At 42.3% G+C, this 25,639-nt stretch overlaps 1 protein-coding gene across 1 annotated transcript in view; it reads right to left on the bottom strand.

Annotated features, from left to right (window-relative positions):
* Positions 1-5,224, bottom strand: part of Pip4p2 (phosphatidylinositol-4,5-bisphosphate 4-phosphatase 2) — a 49,602-nt gene extending 44,378 nt beyond the window's left edge. The window contains exon 1 of the mRNA XM_041656726.1: positions 4,962-5,224. Within this exon, the coding sequence (XP_041512660.1) occupies positions 4,962-5,067 (106 nt within the window). The 5' untranslated portion in view covers positions 5,068-5,224. The remainder of the gene's footprint in view (positions 1-4,961) is intronic.
* Between the last annotated feature and the right edge of the window lie 20,415 nt (positions 5,225-25,639).

The following is a 25,639-nucleotide window of genomic DNA, read 5'->3' as shown; positions in this document are numbered from 1 at the left end:
CAACGATTGTGCGATTTATCCTCCGTCCCATCATAAGAGAAAAGGAAACTAGTCCATTTTCCCTTTCCTACCACAGCTTGGCTAACATGGCAGGATTTGTTCAGGAATAAAGGAAAGAAGTAGACCTACTAAACCTGTCCCTCTGCACAGAACCAACAATCGCCTCCCTTTCTGAACAACCCTCAAGCCATAAGTCACCTTCCCATTGTCCATACCTTGCACAACTCGACAACCTGGAATTCAAAACATTTTCACAGATTTTGCAAAGTGAATTGATTCATTTCTGCCAGCTTGACCTGGCAGAGGGAACCTCAGCTGAGGAACTGCCTCCCCAAGACTGGCCTATGGCCAGGTTTGTTGGGCATTTTCCTAATTAATAACTGATATGGGAAGTAGCAGCCCACTAATGTGGAATTTCCCTTTGCTGTGAATATGTTTTATTACCTTTGGGTAATAAAAAAGCTGCTTTGGTCTATGGCAGCGCAGAATAGAGAATGGCAGGAATTCCAAACAGAGATAGAGGAGAAAAGAAGGCAGTCAGAGATGCCATGTAACTACAAAAGGAGACAGATCCTGTAAACCACAAGCCTTGTGGTGATACACAGAATAATTGAAATGGGTTAGTTCATAAGAAGCCTAAGCTATTGTTGTAATTAGTACAATTTCTGTGTAATTATTTCGGGTCTGGGCAGCCGAGAAACGAACGAGCAGCCTCCGTCTCCAGCCCACTGCAGGCATTGCCGCCTTTGGGCAGGTGGTTCTGGGTTGTAAAAGGAAGCAAGTCAAGCAAGCCATGAAAAACAAGTCAATGAGCAACATTCCTCCATGGCCTCTGCTTCAGACTCTGCCTCCTGATTCCTACCTCAAGCTGTACCTTGTAAACTAGAAATAACCCTTTCCTCCCAAATTTCTTTCGGTCGTGGTATTTTATTCCATCAACAGAGAGGCAAACTAGGATGCAAATGTAAACGTTATTCCATTCCCCCATCTATCGTCTGAAATATTAGATCTGGAGGAGAATCAATTAATCTATCCAAACTATTCAAGTTTGTGGTATTTTTTTCCTTCTGTCCTTTCAAACGAGACTAAGGTTGCCTTTGACTTGAGTTTCTATGCATGGACAAAAGCTGGCTGATATACAAGGAATATTGTAGACAGGAGAGGAGTCACACTCTGTGGCTATCCAGTACTGATCGTGGAGGCCACCAGCTTTCTGCTCAGAAACCCAGGTGCATAGTTTCAAGAACTATATGTGATTTTTCTTCTTGGGCAAAACCTAATTTAACCTAATGATAAATGCCTTCCTCTGCATTATCAATAGCCTACCTAGAAACAAACACACCATAATTTTCAATCCCAAACGCACTATTTTTTGAGATAGGAACTAAAATATATGTTCCTTAGAAAGTGAGGAAGGGCTGGGGAGATGGCTCAAAGGTCAAGAGTACTGGCTGCTCTTCCAGAGGTCCTGAGCACAATTCCCAGCAACCACATGGTGGCTCACAACCATCTGTAATGAGATCTGATGTTCTCTTCTGTTATGCAGGCTTACAGGCAGATAGAACATTGTATACATAATAAACAAATCTTAAAAAAGAAGAGGAAGAAGAAGAGGAAGAAAGAAAGTGATGAAAGGAAAAGCTGAAGAAATGGCCCAGTGGCCAAGAGCACATCCTGTTCGTGCAGAGGGCCCAAGTTTGGTTACTTCTACCCACAATCAACTGGAATTCCAGTTCCAGGGCATCCAGTACTCTATTCTGGCATTGTCAACTGATGGGGGAGGTCCTTCTGTATATTTGCTGTTCTTATTGGTTAATGAATAAAGCTACTTTGGCCTATGGCAGGACAGAATATAGCCAGTCTGGAAGAGATATAGAGAGAGAATAGGTGGAGTCAAGGAGACGCCACGTAGCTGCTGAAGAAGGATGCTGGAACCTTGCCGGTAGGCCATAGCCTCATGGCAATAAACAAATTAATAGAAAAAAGGTTAATTTAAGATGTAAGAGATAGCTAGAAATACACCTGAGTCATTCGCCAAACAGTGTTGTAATTAATATAGTTTCTGTGTTACTATTCAGGTCTGGGTGGCTGGGAAATGAACAAGCAGTGTCCGTCTACAGCCAAGCACTTGCACAGATATGGTGCATATACACTCATACACATACACGTAAGTACACATAAAACAAAAATAAATAAATCTTTAAAAGGAGGTGACAAAAAGCAAGGGATTAGAAAATATTAGAAATCCTTATAAAGATTTTTCTTCTTCCTCCTCCTCCTCCTTTTTCTTCTTCTTAGCCTACTACACGGCTGAGTAGTTAGGGTGGGAAGACAGTAAATCTGGTAAAGAGTTGGCTGTGAAAGCATGAGGCCCTGAAACTGGATCCCTAGGACCCACACATAAAGCAGGGGGGAGGAGTGCACACTGTAACCCCAGTCAAGAGGAGTCAGAGGCAAGAGGACTCAGCCTTTGTTAGCTGTCTAGTCTTGCTAAACCAATGAGCTCCAGGCTCAGTGAAAGCTCTGTCTCCATAACTGACGAGCAGAGTGTCAGAATCACATGATGTGGACGTGCGGCACTTACACACACAAACACATACCGTACACACACGCAGTCTGAATAACTATAAATGCTATCATAAAGTGAATCATCAAAACGTGCATTCAATTTTATTCTCTGGATTCCAACTAAGAATTTTACTGTTTGCAACTCTTAACAGAATCTGGTGATAACAGAAGTCTTAAAACTCTGAACTGCCACAGCCAGAAGTTGATGTATTCTTTCTCCCACTCTATGAGCTCCATGAAGGCACACTCTGGGTCAGCCTTACTCAGAGCCATATAGCATGGAGCACACTGTGGTACCCCATTAAGTTGTGGAATGAATGAATGCCGATGGTGTTCAAGATTTAGAATGTGTGCAAATAATTATTTGTTACTAATCAACAAAAAATACAGTCAAGATGCAAACAAAATGACTTTATTTCTCACTTACGTTCCTTGCTTCATAAGAATTACACATATGAAATTAGTATTTTAAATATCCTACCTGTCTCCTTCATTAGCACCAAAATCATTATTCTACTATAAGGCCAAATGAGCTTTTTAATTAAACACACCCTTAAAAGTGTTTGTCAAGGCCAGGCACTGGTGATGCACACCTTTAATCCCAGCACTCGGGAGGCAGAGGCCAGCCTGGTCTACAGAGAGAGTTCTAAGACAGGCTCCAAAGCTACAGAGAAACCCTGTCTCGAACAACCAAAATAAATAAATAATTTTTTAAAAAGTGGTTGTTAAAAAGTTCTCCAGAGTGAAATTACTTCTTTTCATTGGTTGATTTATAAGTATGAGAAAACTGATCAATGAAGGAAATCTATAGAAATCAATGACGGTCTATACAGGTCTGTGCGTATGAGTATCAATCTTGTGTTTGTTGTAACCACGAACTGACTAAAAGTAGGAAAAGTTGACTCCATGAAAGAGCATGAAAACATGTTCTCCCTTAGTTATTTAAGTCCAAACTCAGCCCCCTAACTGTCAAATATTTTGTCTTAAACAACTAAGTTAATGAAATTAAAACATTGATTAAGGAACCAATGAATGAATGTTGATAGTACAATATTAATACTGAGCTGGCCCACTAAGGGAACCCCCCAACTTGGTGTCTGGTGAATTCTGACCAACAAGTATACCACGTAGGTTTCCTGTGGGGAGTTCTGTAGTGGTAAAGCAGACATTTCCATACCACAAACACAGGACAGGTCATTACAAGTTCTGATGGACTTCGCCACCTTCCTTGCAAGCAAGCTGTCAATCACAATGAATCACATCCAGCTAGCCACAGTTTTCCTTTGTCCTGCTTCTGTTTACCGGTGGACTGAGACCCACACAGCTGATATTCTAGTTATAAAGTGTTAAACAGAAACGCCAGACAACTCCAAACTGCTCAGTGTCTCTCCAGTTTCAGATGTGAACTTAGGGAAAGTTGTGTGGCAAGACCTATGACCTGCTGACGCTTTCAAAAGCGTTAACTTCTGCCTCCTTGTGTTCTTAGACTTCATTCGTATTCAGCCAAAAGAGGAAGAGGAAGTAAGCTACGCTTGCACGTGCCGTATTTGATGACCTCTGCAAGGGTAGCCTTCCAGACTGCTGTAGCAGTCACCCAAAAGGCTGTGAACAAAGGCAGATCTTTGAAAAAAAAAAATCGAACCCTTTGGTAAACAGACTTCTTTTCCTTCACCATAGCATTTACCCAAATTATTGTATGTTCTACACTGAAAACAAAAATAAAAATATAGACAGTATAAACTTGGGTAACTTTTTGGAAGTTAATTTCAACCTCAGCCACATATGCATTAAAAATATGCCAACTCCCCTTTATCTGCAAGTTCTTCATTCAGCACTGAGGCTGCGACACACACTTAGAGGCAGGACTATTACTCAAAGCTTAGGGATTTCAGACATATTACGAATATTGATCAACTCTGTCCCTCCTGGTTAGGCACTTCCCTTCTTGCACTGGGCTCTGGGGTGAGTGTAGGAGACAAAGATGTTTGGTGCTCTAGTCCTCTCAAGGACGGATGCCAAGGTGAGCAGTACCCCGGGTTTTTCAGCCACCCAAAGCAGTTGTGAATGACTGGAGATCTGCACCACCGCCCAGCTACACTTAGGGGCTGCTTTGGAAAGAGCAGCACAGAGCTTGGGAAATTCACGTCAGATCCTAAACCCGGGTAAGAAGTGCTCAAACACACACTCTCCACAGTAGCAGCAGCAGTAGCGAAGCCCTGCAGAGGGGCTCTCGGGCACGCAGGCACCGCCTGGGAAGGCAGCAGGCAGCATCCTTCTCCCCCCCACCCCCCGGCCCAAGTGAGAGGCTCTCCTCCGCCTCGGCGCTAGGGCTCCCCGGCATTCCTCCTTCCAGACATTTTCGTGAGAAGCAGAAAGCTCAATGCGGGCCTTACCTCTTGGGCTGCTTTCTTGCAAGTACGGCGGGGCTGTGGGAGTGACATTTCCCGAGTGGGATGCTGACAGCAGAGGCGAACGCTCGTCCACCCCGTCAGCAGCCATGACTGCAGCAGCTGCAGCAGCAAGAGCAGGGCCGCCGCAGGTTGAGCTGGGCTGCGGCTCGGGAGGAGGTGGTGGCCGGCGCTGCCGCCGCCGAGCCGCGGCTACGGCCTCCGGGAGGGCCCAGGATGTGTCACAAGGCAGGAGGCGGGGGAGGGGAGGGTGCGGGACCGAGAGGCGGGGTGGGGGGGGAAGGGCAGCACGCCGGGAAGCATGCTGGGGGAGGGGAGGGGAGAGGAGAGGAAGAGCCCAGGAGGAGGAGGAGGAAGGGAAGGGATGGAGGGGCACCCAGCCAGTCTGAGAAAAGGGGGAATAGATTAGGACTGTTTAGGAAATGGGGGAGGGGAAGAGGTCAAGTGAGCACGAGGAGGGGCCAATGGCAAGAGAGAGTGAGGAATCTTTTAAACTAAGAGAAAGGATAAAGAGCAGCTTTGAAAGGCACCAAAAGAAAAGGCCTGTACTTGATTACAGGGAAATTAGAGCTATCAAGTTCTGCTTCTCCGGGAAAGAGGAGGGCCTAACTTTGCAGATAAACTTTGCAGTTGGGTAAAGAAAGTTTATTCTTGGGTACCAATTCCTCCTTGGACGTTTCTTCTTTGTTATGAATCACGGTCCAGTTGGCTAAGGACGATTTGTGCGCACACGTTGGGATTTCCTCTTTTCCTTGATGAGTTTTTAGCAGTGTGAGTGCTGGCATTTGATTTTGGCACTTTAAGCATCGGTGTTGACTTTCGCAACTTCCGTTTTACAAAATAGACTGTGATTTTAGTTTTTACAATAATGAGGCTTATGTATAATGTAAGACAAGTCAATCTTTTTCTCACGAAAGATAATTTTTTTTAAGCCATTGGACCGAAGACATGGCTCGATGGTTAAGGTGCCCACTGGTCTTGCTTAGAACAGAAATCCAGTTCTCAGCACCCACATGAAGTGGCTCACAAACACCTGTAACTCCAGTGCACGGAATGCAATGTCCTACACACACACACACACACACACACACACACACACAAACACAAACACACATAATTGGGGGCTGAGGGGAGGGCTGTTGAGACAGGGTTTCTCACTGTAACAGCTCTGGCTGTCCTGAAACTCACTTTGTAGACCCGGCTGGCTTCGATCTCACAGAGATCCACCTGCCTCTGCCTCCTAAGTGCTCGGACCTGGTATGATTCACCTACCTGAATCATAATCTTTTAAAAATACTCAGTGAACTTATTGTCCTATTTTCTATTTGCATTTTTGTTACCTTCTTTTCTTCTTTTGATGGTTTGCCGTATGATTCCAGTGTGGTTTACTTTTACAAAAAAAAAAGGCAAACCATCAAAATTTAGGATACAAAAAAGCGAATCAATATTTAGAACACATCCAAATAAAAGTTCAAGAGGAATAAAAAAATGTATCCTGGGATGATAGCTTTCCTGCTATGGTTCTGAGTCACTTGGGAAGAGTCACTTACTCAGTGGTCTCTGTGTTCAAAGTGGCTGAAAGGCTCCTCAGTCAAACAGCTATGGAGAGGACTGGTAGCTGCACGGGTATAAGCTGCAGCTATCAGACACTTGAAACTACTCAAATCACACTTACAATCCTCAAATTGCTCTCTGAAGACGCACTCTTTCTAGCTTAGTCTATTGAGTACCTGCTGGAAACCTGAAGGGAAGATAAAGAATGATGCTTTCTTCATGCAGCATCTCTGGATGGCCAATAACAAGAAGATACAATACGATATAAGGATCCCCATACGGTACGATCCCTATGGGTGTAGATGGGTCTCTAGTAGCCTAGGATGTGAACACTCAAGATGTAGCACTCCCTGAAAAAAAAAAATCCCATGCAATGAGTGGTAGTACTTCATAGTTGGAGTCTGAAGACTACTGAGTTGAAGAAAATCACAAAACTAATCCACAGGACCCTACCTTTACCCTACTTTGGATTGTCCTACTAAGGCTCCTTTGTAAATGACAGGTTCTCCACAGTAGCAGTATTGGGAGGTGGAGTTTTACATGTACCCTTTAAAGAAATTGCTTTGCTGAGTTATAAATTACTGGTCTCCACACTCTGCTTCCTATGTGATGATAGACAGTTACTCCCAACGTGGGTTTTTCTACTGCCGTCCGCAGCCTTCACCAGAGGACGACTAATGCCTTGTATTTGAATTTCCAAAATGAGCAAAATACACTTAAGTGTATTTTGTAAGTTAATTGTCACAGGAATTCGGTTGCAGTGAAACAAAGATGACCAAAAAGTCTAATGTTCTGTCATGTCGTTCCACAAACACAATTTTTGTTTTGTTTTGATTTTTGAAACAGGGTTTCTCCGTGTAACAGCTCTGGCTGTCCTGGAAATCACTCTGTAGACCAGGTTGGCCTCAAACTCACAGAGATCCCCATGCCTCTGCCTCCTGAGAGCTGGGAATAAAGGCGTGCACCATCTCCACCCACCTCAAACTCCATTTTAATCGTATATTCGCATTTGTATTATCCTCCTACTCTGTCCCCAGCTGACAAATGCAGTCAGAAGATATGTATCTTTTTAAAATGGTAATGACATCATTCCCTCTTTCCTTTCTTCCTTCAAGTCCCTCCCATACCCTCCGTCTCTTCATCTCAAATCCATGGTCCTTTTTTCTTTTATTATTATTACTGCATATATGCATAACTTATAAATACAACTAGCTGAGTCTGTTTACTATTTGTATGTACATGATTTGGGGGCCAACCAATTGGTATTATATAGTCAGTTAGTGGCTCATCCCTGGGGAAGACTAATTCTCCCTCTCAGAATTGACTGTGGTTCTTTGTCTAGGAATAGGGCCCGCTGGGTTTTACCCTTCCATGTTAATATATCTACTAGTGTCGTTGATTGGATCTTGTTTAGACAGACATATTGCTGAAGTATCATGGGTGTAGGTTCTCTGTCATTTCTAAGATATATAATCTCACTTGTCCTCTGGGTCTTGCAGTCTGCTTACCTCCTCTTCTGAGATGTTCCCTGAGCCCAGGGTACAGGAGTTATGTAGTTGTATCCCTCAGGGCTGGGCACCCACCATCAGTTCTCTGTATTGTGACCGTTGGTGGTTTGTTGTGGTGGTCAGTCTCTGTAGGCTGCACGGGAAGCTTCTTTGATGAGGACTGAGAATCCCTTTCATATGTGTATATAAGGATTATTATTTAGAACAAAGCGTGAAATCATACTGGTCTAATAAAGTGGAGATGTACGGTTTCCACTAAGGTCCATGAAACTCACTAGCCTCAGGTAGTAGGGTAGTTTCCAGTACCAAGCCTTATTTCCCTCTTGTTGAACGTACCTTAAGTCCAGTCAGACTTCTACTGCTTACCACCAAGATATGAGCACTACAACTGTAGTCTTGAAACTTCTAACCATGCTGGTCATTGTTGTAGGTCCGAGATGTCTTCTCTGGGTATTGCTATTGATTGTTCCCCCCACTTGGCAGCTTGCATAGCGAGCACCTCCTAGTACTACGAAAGCTAGTCCTTGAGGAGGAAGAAGCCGTGTATCTTTTTTTATTAATTAATTAATTTATTTATTAAAGATTTCTGTCTCTTCCCTGCCACCGCCTCCCATTTTCCTCCCCCTCCCCCAATCAAGTCCCCCTCCCTCACCAGCTCAAAGAGCAATCAGGATTCCCTGCCCTGTGGGAAGTCGAAGGACCACCCACCTCCATCCAGGTCTAGTAAGGTGAGCATCCAAACTGCCTAGGCTCCCACAAAGCCAGTACGTGCAGTAGGATCAGAAACCCATTGCCATTGTTCTTGAGTTCTCAGTATTCCTCATTGTCCGCTATGTTCAGCGAGCTGTGTATCTTTTATTCACAATATATCTCCGATGACCAACACAATGACTAGCGCATAAATTAGCATATGTTTCTTACCAAATAAATATGAAAATGATTGAATAAACAAATACTGTATAATCCCAGAATCTTAATAGAATTCTTCAACATGAAAGAGTCAAGAACAGAGAGACCTGGGGACGTAGCTTAGTTGATGGAGTTCTCGCTCACCGTATGCAAAGCTCTGGGTTCAATCCACAGTACCACATAAACTGGGTGCATTTGTACAGGGCTGTAATCCCAGCACTTAGGAGGTTCAAGGCCAGCCTCAAGTACATAACAAGTTGCAGGCCAACCTGAACTATGTGATGAGATCCTGTCTCAGGGTAAGGGTTGAGGCATCCCCTGTGCAAAAGTGGTTGAGAGGTCTTAGGATCCAGCAATCCTTCTATATCCTGACTCAACTTTTGAAGTATCTGAAACTACATGTGTGTACCACTGTGCCCAGCTCATTTTATGACTTAAAAAATTCTGTATCTACATGGGCATATGTGCATGCAGGCAAGTGCCGGAAAAGTCCCGAAGCGTCGGATCCCCGGGAGTGGGAGTTATCAATATTATCAATATGCCTGTCAGGGAATGGAGCTTGGGTCCTTTGCAAGAGTAGTATGGGCTCTTAAAGTGCTGAGCTATCTTTGCAGATCCTTCATGGCTTTTTAATGAAGATGACAGTGTTGCCATTTAATTAAATATTTTCTATTGTTACAATATGCCTCTACAACTACAGTTGCACCTAGAAGAGTGATGTCTGAAGAATGTTTCCCCTTTTACTTCATCATAAATCAATCGAAATGGTTATCTTTCTTTATTTTGTCATACAGTTTCCCCATTAAACTCATTTGAAGCTAATGGCAGTTACTCTTACACTGTAAAAGTTAGTAGATACATAGAGGTTGGATTTACGGTAATGCCAAATCAGACATCAAAAGATTTCTTATATGTGTGTCACTTCATTCTGGTTTTAAGATAACACTGTGGTTTATGGTTACTCAAAAAGGTTAAATAACTCACAAATTGACGGTATTTCATTTTTATGACATGTGTTATCTTTGTTCATAAGAAAAGTTAATCTATCTGTCAGGATAAAAGGTTTTGTCCACATGTGAGATGTTATGGCACGAGGCTACTACCCTAATTATTTGTTACATAATAACTGTATCAAAAGCTGGTGGCTTTAGACAACAGGACTTGTTTTCATGACTTTCTGTAGCGTCATTGGTAGTTATCTGGTCAGACTTGCTTGAACCGAGACAGCTGAGCGAAGCCTGCCAGCTTGCTGGTGGCTGGTTTCACTGGGCTCTCTGAGGCTGTTGGGAATCTCCACATAACTCTTGTCCCAGACTTTCTCATGTGCCTGCTGGTATTCCAAGAGGAAGCCAAAGAGCGCGGAAAATCAAGACAATGTCGCTTCTGTAACATGCCTCCACCATTGGTTGCTTTCTCAGCTTGCCTTGGGCTTACCGTTGGACACCAGGAGGTCTGTCCTCGCCTTCGAAGCTACAAGGCCTGTGGAGGAATTGACACTGTTTCTTCGTGGGAGGACCCGCAACCACATGGCAAAGGGGTGTGGAGTATAAGACAACAGGATTGTTTGAAGCCATTGTGCAGTTTGTTCTCTTTTCCAAAGGTTTACATCCTCTTCAGGAAAAGGCAACTAGATTCCAACTTAAAAATTTTGTTGTACCCCTACTATGTTTTGCAAGACATTACAGAAATTAATGTGGCGATTTAATCAGTCCCCATTGTGAGGTAGAGAGGTATAAGGAGTTCAATATTTATGAGCCTATGCAAGAATCCACTTATGAATTAAAGGTTAGTGCCATCCCAGATTTGATCTAGTATAGAAGCAGTTTAGCTTAGGCCTCTGTAAGTTCCCACAGGCAAGGTTATCTTTACCGAACCTCAACTTTGGACTTTCCAGCCTCGGAAACATGAGCCAAAATAAACTTTGTTTTGTTTAGTTTTGGTATTTATTTTTGTTTATTTGTTTGTTGCCAATGTTTCATTCTTTGGTATTCTGTTATAGAAACAGAAAATAAACTAAGAAAATAACCCAAATCAACTTCATGTATCTTGCCTTCTGTGTCAAGTCTAGGTTCGCACAAAGCTCTTTGATATGATTCCGCATGTTCAGCCCCTTGGGATAGAGCAGAATTCTGAAATGTACTGGGGAGCGTGTTCCTGGTCACTTGTGTGGATCAGAACAGGATCGCCTTCATTAGCACACAACTCTGCCACCTCTGCTGTTCTGTTTTCTGTCTACTGCTCGTCATCTCTCTTGGCCTCTCACTGAATCCATTCTTTCCTTTACGATATGCCCTGTGGACAACTGAGTGGACTTTTCAGCCTGCCTACTGCCAAAAGAGAATTGGACTCAAAAAGGACAGTTTTTATTTGATACTGTCCCTTTAAATAATTCCCTGTTGAATGTGAAATACCCTCTATAAGCTCATGTGTTCAAACATGGTCCCCAGCTGGTGGTGCTTTTGGAGAATGCTGCTGAACATTTACGGGGTGGTGCTGTCTTGGAGGAAGGGGGTTACTTGGGGTAGAACGTGATATTTCATAAACTTATCCTACTTCCTGTTCATCCTGCTGTTGGGTGCATGAAGGTCCTTGAGCCCACAGATCACCAAGGAAACCAGGAATGTTAGGTATGCGGGATTGTCCTTTCAAAGAAAAAGAGGTATAACTGGTTTTTTTCATCCAGAAGGCTGGGAATTGGGGGTGATTAATCGCCTGGAAATCTACTTTATCAGTAGAGCCAGGCCATATCAAGCTCCCACAACCAGGACCAGAGGTGGCTCGTAGCCAAATGACCTTACATTATCTGGATAGCCAGTGACGTCCTCAAGCTCCCACAACCAGGACTAATAGCCCAAATGACCTCTGTGTTATCTTATCACTGAGACCACACCAGATCCTTCCCTAGAACCTTAAGCTAATAGAGGCACTCTATCTTTAGAACCCATCTTCTTGGAAGACATAAAATATACCCTGAGTGGAGTTTCAATTTAATTATATCTTCTTGAGCACCAGGGATTCTATTACGTAAGGAATTTTTTCTCCAAATTTTACTGTATTTAAATATGCTGCCAATAAACTGCCTGGCATCAGACTCCCAAAGTTCACATCCTTTGACTTCCATGCCTTATGACTAGAAGCCTCCTGCCTCTGCTGGCATGCTTTCTCTGTTCGGATAAACTGTATCCCTTTGAACTGTCAGTCTAAGTAACCCCTCCCTCTCTTAAGCTGCTTCTTGTCAGACATTTTTGTCAGACTAATGAGAAAAGTAGCTGAATACAGAAAGTATTACCAAGAGTTGGATCATTGTTGTGATAGACCTAAATATCTGGTCTTCGGGATTTGGAACCAGTTTTGGAGAGAAATGTAGAAGAGTTTTGAACTTATTGCTAAAAAAGAAAAATGCTGTCAGCTAAGTTTAATGGGATGTCATCATTGGAATTTGAAAGGCCTGAATGCTGTTGAATAATCCTCTTGTACACTGTAAAGATTTGTCACTCGAATTGGTTTAATAAAACCAATTTCCTGCCAGTAGCCAGGCAGGAATTATAGGTGGGGCAACCAGACTAAGGATGGTGGTAAGATGGATGGAGTCTGAGGAGACACAACCAGACTAAGGATGGTGGTAAGATGGATGGAGTCTGAGGAGACACAACCAGACTAAGGATGGTGGTAAGGAGATGGATGGAGTCTGAGGAGACACAACCAAACTAAGGATGGTGGTAAGGAGATGGATGGAGTCTGAGGAGACACAACCAGACTAAGGATGGTGGTAAGGAGATGGATGGAGTCTGAGGAGACACAACCAGACTAAGGATGGTGGTAAGGAGATGGATGGAGTCTGAGGAGACACAACCAGACTAAGGATGGTGGTAAGGAGATGGATGGAGTCTGAGGAGACACAAGCCAGCAGCCAAGCAAGCAAGATGTGTAAAAAGTAAACTAACAAGCCACGAGCCACACCACAAAGTATAGGTAGAAAAATGTGTTAATTTAAGTTGTAAGAGCTAGTTAGTAATAGGCTTGAGCTAACAGTCAAAGAGTTTATAATTCATATTAAGCTTCTGTGTGATTATTTCGGGATTGGGTGGCTGAGAAGAGAAAGTGCCCCTTCTGTTTATACCTGAAGGCCGCAAAGGATGAATGCAGAGCAGGAACAGACTTGATCAGGAAGTCGCATAGACCATCCCTCTGCAGTGTCACGAGAGCAGGAGTGAGGCTGATGTTCAGGAGGAAGGGACTGGACTGAGTTGCATGGCAGAGGAAATCTCAAAGCAGGACATCTTTCAAACTGTGAAATAGTTATTGCTCAATGCTATAGATCCAGGAAATGGGCAACAAAAAGAAATTTAAAATGTGCAGATTTATTTGAAAGGAAAGGACCCTAAACTCAGAATGCAGGTGAGGTTTCCTGATTCTGGAAAGCAATTGCCTAGAGGATTGTTTCCCCAGGATCAGCATACAGAAGCTGATGAAACTGTGGCCCAAGGGAACCAGATTCCATCTTAAGGTAGCAGAAGAACTTGGTGATTGTGTGTGTGTGTGTGTGTGTGTGTGTGTGTGTGTGTGTGTGTTTCAGGTTCTGCAGGAATAAAAGATACAATGATACAATATTGAAGGGGTTGAGGCCAGAAGAGGCCACCTTGTGACACTGGGAGTGAACTCTTAATCTTCACTGGAGACTACAGATGTTCAAGATAGTAGAATTATGGTCTATCTCCTAAAGAGAGCTCTAAACATGCAGTGGAAGCAACCCAAGAAGAGGAGCTTTGTGTCCTCTGGAAGCAGAGTTGGAAAGGCAGGACCACCCACCCAAGCCTTTTGAAACTGAAATGATTGTCTTATGAGCACTAGATGTCAGACAAGAACGTGCAGGATTTGGTCTTTCCACTGCCAGATTTTGGTCTTGTTATGATCCAGATTCACTGTTGTGCCCGTTCTTCCCTCTAGGAACAATAAGGTATGTTCTGTTTCATTGTGTGTTGAAAATGTGTAAATTTCTTAAAGGGGATCAGAGTTAAGAAATTGTCTTGCATTTCAGAAGAGAATAGATTTTTAAATAGTGTTGGGACTGTGAAAAACTTTGAGGACTTTTGACAGCAAGCTATATACAATTTTCTTCAAGAGGTGGCTGTGATGAGCTCTCGCCGTGGCAGAAGGTGTTTTGCAGAGAGCTGGGGGAGAAATGGCGTGAGCAGGGTTAATCCTGCGAGCTACTGTGACTGGCTTGGCAAGATAAGCCCACTGGCTTAGTAGAGGCCTGATTATTATGGGATGAACAAAGCTTTCTGGTCGGTTGCTAGGCTCACACCCCAAGAGGGAATGGATGCCTGATACTCTAAAAACTTGACTAAGATCCTGTGGATAGGGGAGGGATCATAGGCCCTAACACTATTATCTTGCTAAAAGAGGAGACACTGTCAAACCACTTTCTCAATATTCACCTTTCTATTCATAGGCCAACACGGAAACCAAATCACTTCGCATCATGGAGATCACTATAGTCGCAATAGAGGCTGGGGAGACTGCCTCCCCAACTTTGAGTCGGAATAAACCATTTTCCCCTTAGGTTACTTCTGCCAGATATTTGTCACTCCAAGAAGATCAACAGCCATAAGGAGCTAAGGTAACAAAATTATTTGCTTTCTTATGAGGAACAAATCTTCAACACAATAGCACCATGGTGTCTTGACAGTGATGTTTCAATGTTGTACAATATTATTTTAAGGTGTGTTACTTTTGTTTACACTCTGGAACATTTGTTTAATGATGCAAAGATGTGTTTGATTAAATAACATTCAACTGCAGTCAGAAGGTCACCACCTAGTTGAAGGGGGGGGGATAGGTGGGGAAGGGTTTTTCAAGGAGAGACGAGGAGAAGCATTGTTTCTGGAGAGACAGGTGATCTACTTGCTATTCAGCCCTTCTGAGGAGCAGGATTCCACCTCACCTTTGGATCTTTAGTTTTTTAGAAGAGAGAATGAGATAAGTTCTCTTTGTAGCTTTGAAAGAGTCAGTGCCCGAGGGAACAGAATTCCTTGTGGCATAACCACTGCTGGTGGTAGCAGAGTTGCAGTTGCTGATCTGATAGCCACGGCTTAAAAGGCAGCCACAATTCAGAGAAAAGGACCTCATTTCAAGAACCTGAGGGGCTAGTCCAGGATGGTGGCATACATTTCTAATTCCAGGGCTTGGGAGGTGAAGACAGAAAATTAAGGAGGTCAAGGTCTACCATGGATGTACAGTAAGTTGAAGGCCAGCTTGGGCTACATCATAGGATGTTATGTCAAAAACCAAAACCAAAAAGCAATTAAACTACCAGTTTTATATGTAATTATTATGACTATAACTCTTGACTTGAAGGATTTTTTTTTCTTTTTCTCTTTCTTTCTTTCTGGCTTCGTGGATTTTTATCAACTTCCCTCTCAAATATGTTTCTCTGAGAAATTTGTGTTTATGCTTTATAATTATAAGAGATTTTTGTTTGAGGTTTCAAGTTGTTTGTTGTTTGAGGTTTATTTCACTGCTTTTTTATTTCTATTGCTTCTGTTTCTTTAGAGAATCCCAATTAGTAAATGGTATATCTGTGTCTGTTTCTGATAGTTAAATGCTAGGATTGTAGACATGAACCACCATACCTATCTTAAAAGAATCGGTAGGAAGAAATGTTTTTACTTATGGAAGTATTTAACTTTCTGAACAGTAGATTTTTCTTATTCACAAATTGCTTTTGATGTTTATTTGTTAACCACTTGGCCTCTTGTTAGTGTCACCAAATAAATGCTTTCAATTTGAATAGCATTCTTGTTGAGTATTAGTTTACTTTATTGTGTTCTCAAAATCTTTAGAAATACTTGGGAATTAAGCTAATAAAAAGTACAATGCTAGTCAAGGAGATAGAAATACATTTCTTTACTTTTAACCCACCCAAATACAGTACTAAAAAACTGTACTATTTTGACATTAAACAAAACATATACTGTCCTGTACCTATAATCTCAGCACTGGAGAGGCAGAGGGAGGTAGATGAGGAGTTTAAGGTCATCCTTAGCCCCATAGAGAATCCAATGCCAGTTGAGTTATATGAGACCCTGTCAACAAACAAAAAACCCAAAGCCAGAAACAACAAAGCCCAGAAAACTGGTACTTTACCTTGACTGCATCATGCATACCATCCGAGTGACTGTAATAATACGCTTCACGTTAATGCAGAATTTGATTTGAATTTTCACTTGTCATATGGAGTTGACTGATGTTGAAAACCTAACAAAGAAAGCTTTTTAAAACTTCCCTTGGACACCATTAAAAACAGGTTTTATTTTGTATAAAAAAAGAATGAGCTAATGTAGCTATGACTGAATAATGCTTTCTCCTCCAAATTGCCTCAACCCCATGGTGCATATATTCAGAAAAAAGGACCTTTAGGATGTGGTGAGGCTGATGAGTTGATAAGTTGGAGCCCTAATTGAACAAAATTTTTGTGTGTGTGTGTGTGTGTGTGTGTATTTGTACGTATGTGTGCGTGTGTGTGGTGAAGAGTTAGTTACATCTACCTATTTGTGGGTACACATGTGTGTAAGAGGACACTGTTCAGGAATCAATTCTCTCTGTCCACCATGAGAGGTTTAGGAATCAAACTCGGGTCCTCTGCCTCCTAGCCTCCTGTCTTAACTGCTGGGCCTTCGCTCTGGCTTGAATTAGCGATCTTTAAGAAGAGGCACGGGGGCACTAATTAGCTTACTCTCTCATCAAGTATGCCAGGGGAATGCCTCTTAAAGACATGGTAATGTAACTGGGATCACGTTCAAGTCAGGAGGAGAGCTTTTACCTACACACAAACCTGCTGCCTTTTATCTTGGAACTTTCTACACTCTGAATTGCATCATATTTTTTTTTATGGCAGCTCAAAATGAACAACAAATACTCAAAGGTAAGATTAACATTACAAATATTTTTTTACACGTCCTGGGGATCAAACCCAAAACCTTATGTATTCTAGGCAATTCTAACAATAACCTCCATCCCTAGCCCCAATATGACTTTAAAAATAAAATTCCCTTAACTCCTTGAGACATATATATATATATATATATGCATATATATGGCATATATAATCACACACAAATCCATTAACATTTTATTACACTATTATTACACAATTCTGTATTTTTGTATTTCAATGTTTGGACAATGAAAAGACTTGATGTATCAACACTGGAGGCATACATATTAAATATATTTATAGAATGTGACACAGATCCAAAGAGAATGACACTGACCATCATATGCCGATATTGAAAACCTCCATAATAATTAGGAAAAACATGATACAGAAAAACGTGATAGAATTATCCAATTTACGTAAAATTAAATATACACAAACCTTATTGATTTGTTTGACACAGACTACAGTAAACAAATAATTTCTTGAAGAGCTTTTAAAGAGTTTTATTATCTGAGTACCACAAACATAAGAGTTAGATCCAGAAATTGCACTTTTTTAAAAAATTATTTATTTTATGTGCATTTTTCTTTTAAGATTTATTTATTTATAATATATGTAGTGTTTTGTCTGCATATTTGCCTGCATAGCAGAAAAGGGCATCCGATCTCATTATGGATGTGCCCCCATGTGGTTGCTGAGAATTGAACTCAGGTCCTCTGGAAGAGCAGTCAATGTGCTCTCTCTCCAGAGTCATCTCTCCAGCTCCTGTGCGTTGGTGTTTTGCCTGTATGCATGTCTGTGTGACTGTGTTGGATCCCCTGGAACTGGAGTTGCAGACAGTTGCAAGCTGCCATGTGGGTGCTGGGAATTGAACCCCAGAGCTCTGGAATAGCAGCTACTGCTCTTAACTGCTGAGTCATCTCTCCAGCCCCAACATTTTACTTTCTTAATAGAAATTATATATCCCAAATTACATTTTACATAATTACTGCAACATAATCCTTGCAACCTCTTAATAGCAGAATATTTGAAATAGTCCTAGTTTCTAACATTATGAAATTAGGTCAATAAATCACAGAGCACTCTTTAAAAAGTAACAAGTACAGCTATTAAAGTTATTTTTTCTAAATATAACAATATGGAAAATAGAACAAATTTTTAAATAACAAAAGCAGATCCCATAGATAATTCAACAGAAGGATCTTCCCAGCCCTTGTTAAATCCAAGACAAGTAATCTGAAACAATATGAGAGAAATGAGTGCCTTATGGACCGCCTCATAAAAGCTGTCAGGGACACTCAGTCACTGCTGGCTAAAGTCTCCACGAATATAAAATGCTGATATTAGAGGAAGAACAGAGAATCAGACATGCAAGAGGTGGCATCTGATGGCCAGTTCCCTACACCAGACAGAATCGTCCACAGGCGACTTAGGAAAGAGATTGCTTTAGCGCTGAGTTCAGAAGGGGTACAGCTGAGCCCCAGCCTGTGACAAGATCCTGACGAGGTAGGAGAGATTCTGATAGAGCTGAATGAATTAGACTGGCATGTAATCAAGTTTATAAAGTGCTAACATCATCAGGAGGTGACAAGCATGAGAAAGTGCAGATAGAATGTCCTGTGTAGGTCACGTGAAAGCAAAGGCAGAACCACTTCCAACTTTCTCAGGGAAAAGCTGGCAGAAAGCAAATTCAGTATGTCAGCCTCTGGAAGGCTTCAGTCCTGAGCCAGTTTTATCGAAGGTGCAAGTGCTAACATAGAGCACAGAGCATGGGAAAGACTAAGCGCCTTCCAGGGCCAGGCAGAGATGCTCAGCTCCTCCCCTCCCCTTCCCCTCCCCCACACAGGAAACTGTGTACATTTCTCTCTAGCAGGAAAGTGGGCTGCATGTGGAAATTGTTTGCCTAGCCCAGGGTCCTCTGAGAGGGCAGGTAATCAATGGAGGCCTGGGCTTTCAGACATAAATCACCACATCCGGCTTTTTAGTGTGTTCTAGGGACTGAATACAGGTCACCAGGCGTGTGTGGTAAACGCTTTTGTCTGCTAAACCACCTCACTGTCACCCAGAATGGTTTCATCTCATAGATATGACACTGGACTGTAGTGGGAAGGACGCTTGTGTGTCCCCGACTGCTCAGACGCGAAATAAGCACACAGAAGCTATATTATTTGCAACACTGTTTGGCCAGTAGCGTAAGTGTATTTCTGGCTACCTCTTATATTCTAAACTAACCATTCTTATATCCTAACTAACAATCTGTGTATCACCATTTGGCTGTGCCTTACTGGCAAAGTTTTGGCACATCTGTCTCTGGTAGCAGCTCCATGGCTTCTGCAAACTCTGCCTTCCTTCTCCCAGCATTCAATTTAGTTTTCTCCTTCAAGCTCTACTCTTTTGCCCTATCACAGGCCAGGACAGTTTATTAACCAATGGTATTCACAGCATAAAGAGGAGAATCCCACATCTCTGAACTCTGGGTGTTTCGTGGACTTAGAGAAGTATCTGAAAGGAAGTGAAATCCAGGCACACAGGCTGTAAGGACCAGGCATAGCTGCAAAATCCTTGGGAACTTTGTGGTTGAATAAGGCACAGAGCATATGAAATAAGGTGAGCCAGAAAAGTCATCCAAGGGCCTGTGACTGAAAATATTAAACCAATGGTTAAAGAACAGAAAGAAGGAACCTTGTGTGGATAGAAAAAGATGCTCCCAGAAACTACAAGGTTATTACTAAAAGTACCAGTGCCAAGGATGGGCTATCTTCTTAAGAGGTTTTGGCCACAGAGGATGCTGTAATTCCTGAAACAATACAGGCTCTTGTCACTTGTATGAGCTACCCGACAGAACTAGGCATGAAGACCACACTGCTGAAGATAATGCACGTTCTGGCTACAGAACATGAAGAAATCAAGCTGGAATTTGGCTGGACTCTTACTTCCTATTGGCCTGCCTTCATAGTGCCAGAAAATGTGTATAATCAGATGGGGAAAATTGCCATCAATAACCCTACTCACCTGTGAACCCTGTGCGCTATACTCCAAACACGAATGGCTAGATGTGCCCACTGGTGAAATAGGAATATATCTATGGCACAGTTCATATGGGTACAATAAATTGCTTTCTATTTTTTTTTTTTGAGACAGGGTTTCTCTATGTAGTCCTGGCTGTCTTGAAATTTGCTATGTAGACCAGCCTGACCTCAAACTCACAGAGATCCACCCGCCTACCTCTGCCTCCCAAGTGCTGGGATTAAAGGTGTGTGCCAATACACCCAGTTCTACTAAGATTTAAAGTCAGCTCCACAAGAGGGAATTCCCACCTGGTCCTATAAACCAGGGCAAAGGCCTGAGGATAGGAACTCATAGGTCCCAATGGGTAAGCATTGTGGTTGTTTGCTACACGTGTGTGACGTGTCTGTCTTCACCTTCTAGCAATCTTGCTTATGCTCACAGACTATTCTTGCTGTCATCCTTGGTCAAGAAAATTCTTTTCTTCAGTGAGTGGTGCATAGATTAACAACTATGAAAGTACTTGTGGTTTAAATAGGAATGACCCCCATGGTCTCATGTGTTTAAATGCTTGGCTAGAGGGAGTGGCACCATTAGGGAATATGTCCTTGTTGGAATAGGTGTGGCTCTGTTGGAGGAGGTGTGCCACTAGGGGGTGGACTTTGAGGTGTCAGAATCTCTTGGGACCCGCTGCCCCAGCCAGCTGCAAATCCATAACATTTTGATTTGACCTAATTGGATTTCTTGCGCCGGAGGAGCTGCTCTTATTCTTAACACTGACCCCGTGATGTGGCAAATGGGGCAATCAAACCATAGCGTCTACAGTTGGAGCAAAACCCTGGCAGCAAGCAAGGTTTTGTCCAGCAGTCAGTGTTACCACACCTGAAGCAATCGCTGGGTGGTGTCCACAGGTGCCACACCTCTTGGGAGATAGCCACAGGACAGCTTCTTTGGAGATGGCTGTGGCCAGAAGTTGATATTTATGTCTATCAAAGGCAGCCTTTCTCTCTAAACACCTTAAATACCGTATCCAGCAGCTCTCTGAGGGGTTTGAGGGCCATCATCTAATCTATTAAGTAGACCCAATTTTAAACAAACATTGCTTGTTTTCAGGTTTCAGCACCAGATGTAAGCGAGGGCTCAGTGAGACCATCGAACTGGACCACTCCATGGGCGAGAAGGCAGGTTTATTTAGGGAAATTCGCGGCTCTCTCGTGGGCTCAGAGAGAATGATGGCACACCTGGGGCAGGGGAGCGCTTTGCCAGTTATGTTGTAGAGGCTGGAAGGTAAACCGGCTGCAGCAGCCTGTGAACCAGCACCAGGCGTTGGTCTGTGGGAAGTTTGTCTGAGTTAATAGAGAACTAGACGCCCTTTCCAGAGGGTGGGCAGTATAGGAGTGTATAAGAAATTAATGGCTTTCCCTGGACACAGAAACCCACTTTATAAGATTTCCAGGGAATGCTGGGCTTACCATTCAGAGTACTGGAAGCTCTCAGCTGAGGCCACAATGCCATCTTGGACTGAATCTGCAAGCCTTCCTTTTTCGGGTGCTTAGGGCTTATCTGTTTGGCCTTAAGAGAAAGTAAAATAGAAATTAAAATGAAACACATCCTGCTGAGGCAAGCTCGACTCAGCCTTGTAGCGGCGTAAACGAATGCAGACAGATTGTAAAAATATATATATAGTTTTAATGTATAAATAGACTTACAGAACCACCGTTCCCGCGGAGACCAGGAAAGCAGAAGAGACAGCTCGGAGCACGCTCGCCAAATTTATAGGCAGACATTAGCCCGAGGCGAACACGCCCCCTAAGGGGCGGGACTTATCCCTACATCTCCCCTTTTTGTCTAAATAAGACAGAACTAAACCAAATACAACTACATACAATAACAACAAATAATAAATATAACAAACAATATTGAGAACAAAAGTTTTGCTAAACATTCTATCTCAAGGAGTCCAAATAATGTAAAGAGTAACTACAATTATATAATCTTCAACTCAGTCAAAGATCTGGACACAGAACCCACAGAGAGAGGACTACTGAACTTGCCTAAGGTGAGATGATCTTTTGGGGTTCCTGATTCATGAAAGAGTCTGTGAGACATTCTGCAGGACACAACAGATAGTGACTGAACTGACTTTGAATTTTCCTGCTTTATGGAAATGTCTGCTGGATACCATGGGCCTGAAGGCTGAAGATGGATGCCCCAACGGTACAGAGGAACTATGGGTGACTGTCCAGGCAGCGAGATGTCTCTGTCATTTCTAGAGTTTTAAAAGTTGCTTTTTTCTTGTTTGCTTAGGTAGTATTGTATCTTTCTGGAGTCTTTGATGGAGTTAAGAATAGTTAGTTATAGTTTTCCTTAGTTATGATAAAGAATATTGTAACTTTTACTTGATAACTGTTTTGTTATATGTAATTTTGCTATGTTAAAGTTAAAGCCTTTTTTTTGTTTGTTTAAACCGAAAAAGGGGAAATGATGGAGGAAGGTCATTGGCTAATAAAGGAACTGCCTTGGCCCATTTTATTGGTTAGAGGATAGGTGGGAGGAGTAGACAGAACAGAATGCTGGGAGGAAGAGGAAGTGAGCTCAGTCTCGACAGCTCTCCGGAGCAGATGCCTCAGCAGAGACGCCATGCCCTGCTCCCTGGCAGACACACGCGATGAAGGTCCGACCCAGGATGGACATAGGCTAGAAGCTTCCCGGTAAGCGCACCTTGGGGTGCTACACACAGATGATTAGAAATGGGCTAAATTAATATGTGAGAATTAGCCTAGAAGAGAATGGGCCAAGCAGTGTTTAAAAGAATACAATGTCCGTGTAATTATTTCGGGGCATAAGCTAGTCGGGCAGGCGGCTGGGGTGTTGGGGACGCAGCCCCGCCGCCCTAATTACTACATGGCCTCCTCTCTTCTCTCTCTCCCCTTACTGTTCTTCTGAAGAGGCAGCTCTCTTGTCTCTCTGCCCCTTCTCTCTTTCTCTCTCCTCTCTGTCTCTATTTGTCTCTGTCTCTCTGTATCTCTCCCTTCCTCCCCCCTACCCTCACAGTACCTTCATCCTAAATAAAGCACCATACTCCCTTGCCCCAAAATGAAACACATAGAATCATTTCTGGAATAGTTTAAGCAACTCTAGGGAAAAAATTCCTATGAAACATTATATATTAGAAAAAAATGTCCTAAATCAATACCCACAGCTTCTACTTTAAGAGACTAGATATAAAGGGATAAAAAAAACTGAAAGTAAATAATAAATTTCAGTCCTAGTGTTTTCAGAGGGAGCACAGTATTCCTAAAACCTTGATTTTGGACTTTGGTCTTCATAATCATGAGATAATACATTTCTTTTTTTACATTTAAACCATCCAGTTTTCAGCATTCTATTTTTGCAGGCCAAACCAATATATAAAAATAGAGCTGGTGAGATCAAAATGCTACTATTTCTACTACACATTAATTATAAGTGGTTTTGTACTGATCAGTCTGGAACTAAAATTAGAAAAAAGGAGTGTGAACCACCTATACAAACTTTATTTACAAATGATCTTATTTTAAAAAGTACTATTCAATGGAAGTTTCAATGTAGTATTTTTTCTTTGTCAGAAATTGATTATTTTTCATATAATATATCCCAATTATGGGTTCCCCTCCCTCGATTCCACCAAGTTTCTCCCCAACTCTCCTCCCATCTGGATTCACTCCCTTTCTGTCTCTCGGTAGAAAACAAACTGGCTTCCAAGGGTACTAATAAAATGAAGTCAGCAAAAACAAACACACACACACTGGAAAAGGACAAAACTACCAAAGCAAGAAGGAAAACAGCTCAAGAAAAGGCACAAGAAAGAGCTATACATGCAGAGACCCATTCTTTCTCATATCCAGGAATCCCATAGAAACACAAAACTAGAAGTCATAGTATATATGCAAAGGACCTGTAGGGGAAGGAGGGAGGAAGGAAAGGAGGGAGGGAGAGAGGGAGGGAGGGAGAGAGAGAGAGAATATGAATGAGAATTAATTAAAAGTTAAAAAATTAGAAAAGGAAAAATTCTTAACATGACTTCATGAGGCAAGGAGCCTCCGAAGATGCTGTTGAGTTCATTTTCCATTGGCTGTCTAAGGCTGGGCATGAGTCTTACCCTTGAGAGTCGTTTACTTCCCCAGTGAGACTTCCCTGGAGAAACGTAATTTTCATTTGCAAGTTTTGTCAATTGGAGATACTTTCTGAGTTACAGATGAGAGCATGTGGGTCCATTTCTCCTTTCAGTTCCAGGACCCCGACCTCATCCAGACCCATGCAGGCCCTGTGAAGGCTGTGTGTTCATGTGTGTGTTGTCTCTGTGTGTTCACGTGTGTTAGTCCTGTTGTGTTAGAAGGCCTGGTTCCTCGGTGTCATTATCCACTCCGGCTCTTACACTCTTCCTGCCTCTTCTTCAGGGTGTCTGAGCCTTGAGGAGACGACTTTGATGGAGACATCCCATTTAGGGTGGAGTATTCAGGAGTCTCCTACTTTCAGATTATTGATTGTCTGTGGACGTCTCTCTGTGTTCCCATCTTCTCTGATGATGACTGGGTAATCAGTAAGTACAGAAGAATGTCATTAGGGGTCATCTTTTTCCAGTATTCCTGTAGGAGAACAGACTTATTTAATTTTATTTTACATCCCCAGACTATCTAGTCTCAGGTTCTTGGTAAACAAAGCAGCATATGTGTTTCATGGAGTGGACCTTAAGTTGACTCAGATATTGGTTGGCTGCACCCAAAGCTTTGTACCACTATTGCACTAGCTTATCTTGCAGGGAGGTCACCATTGTAGATGGAAGGGTTTGTAGCTGTTGGTCTTTACATTTCTCCTCTGGTAGTACACAGAGTACCTTCAGGTACCGAAAACATGAGCCCTGTAGGAATGAAGGTTCTAGGGAGGCACCAGCTCAACTTCTCCATGGTCAATTCATTGTGTAGGTATTGCCATTGGCTATAGGGAACTTGCTGTCAGTTTGTGAAGAGCAACATATGGTCTTGAAAACAGCCTGGGCTGTTTGGGGCTTTACATTGGACCCTTTTGCCCAATAACTCAATTAGATGTAACCTGTTTCCAGTACTGGAAGCTTTATTTGGTGACGAGATGTCAGTTGGGGCTTTGCTATTTGGAGATTTCATTTAGATTCCCTTCATATATGTATATATTTTAAGAAGTTTCTACTATATTGGCTTTCCTATTGACAACCTCTCAAATGGTCCTTTATTTTATCGTCATTCTTTGTATTTCCCTCCTCAACCTCTGTTCCCTTCCTCTTCCTATCTGGTCCTTCAATTCCAGTCCCTCCCCAATCACCCATCCGTAACTATCTATTTATTTCTCTTCCCTCGGGGATCTATCTGTTCACTCTTAGTCCCTTATTCTATAACTACTCTATGATTCTATGCATTGTAACTTAGTTATCATTGACCTAAAAGCTAACACACACATGTAACTGAGTACTTACCATACTTCTCTTTCTGGGTCTGTGTTAACTCACTCAGGATGATTTTTTTTCTAGTTCTATCTAATTATCACCTTCTCTGGCTAGTGTGGCTGGTGGATTCCCAGGGAATCTCAAAGTAGTATTTGATAAACATCTTAATATTAAAGAGTTAGAATAGCTACTATACAAGGATAAAATACAGAAATGGTCTAAAGAAATAAGCGAATAAGAACAATACTAGACAAGTGATTATAAATAAAACTAATAGTTTAAAGTG

Source organism: Microtus oregoni, unplaced genomic scaffold (assembly GCF_018167655.1).
Source record: "Microtus oregoni isolate MIOR12 unplaced genomic scaffold, Mior012 000008F_ref0000371, whole genome shotgun sequence".
Lineage (NCBI taxonomy): Eukaryota > Metazoa > Chordata > Mammalia > Rodentia > Cricetidae > Microtus > Microtus oregoni.
The sequence above is the reverse complement of the archived record's forward strand: the minus strand, read 5'-3'. Positions and strand labels throughout refer to the sequence as shown.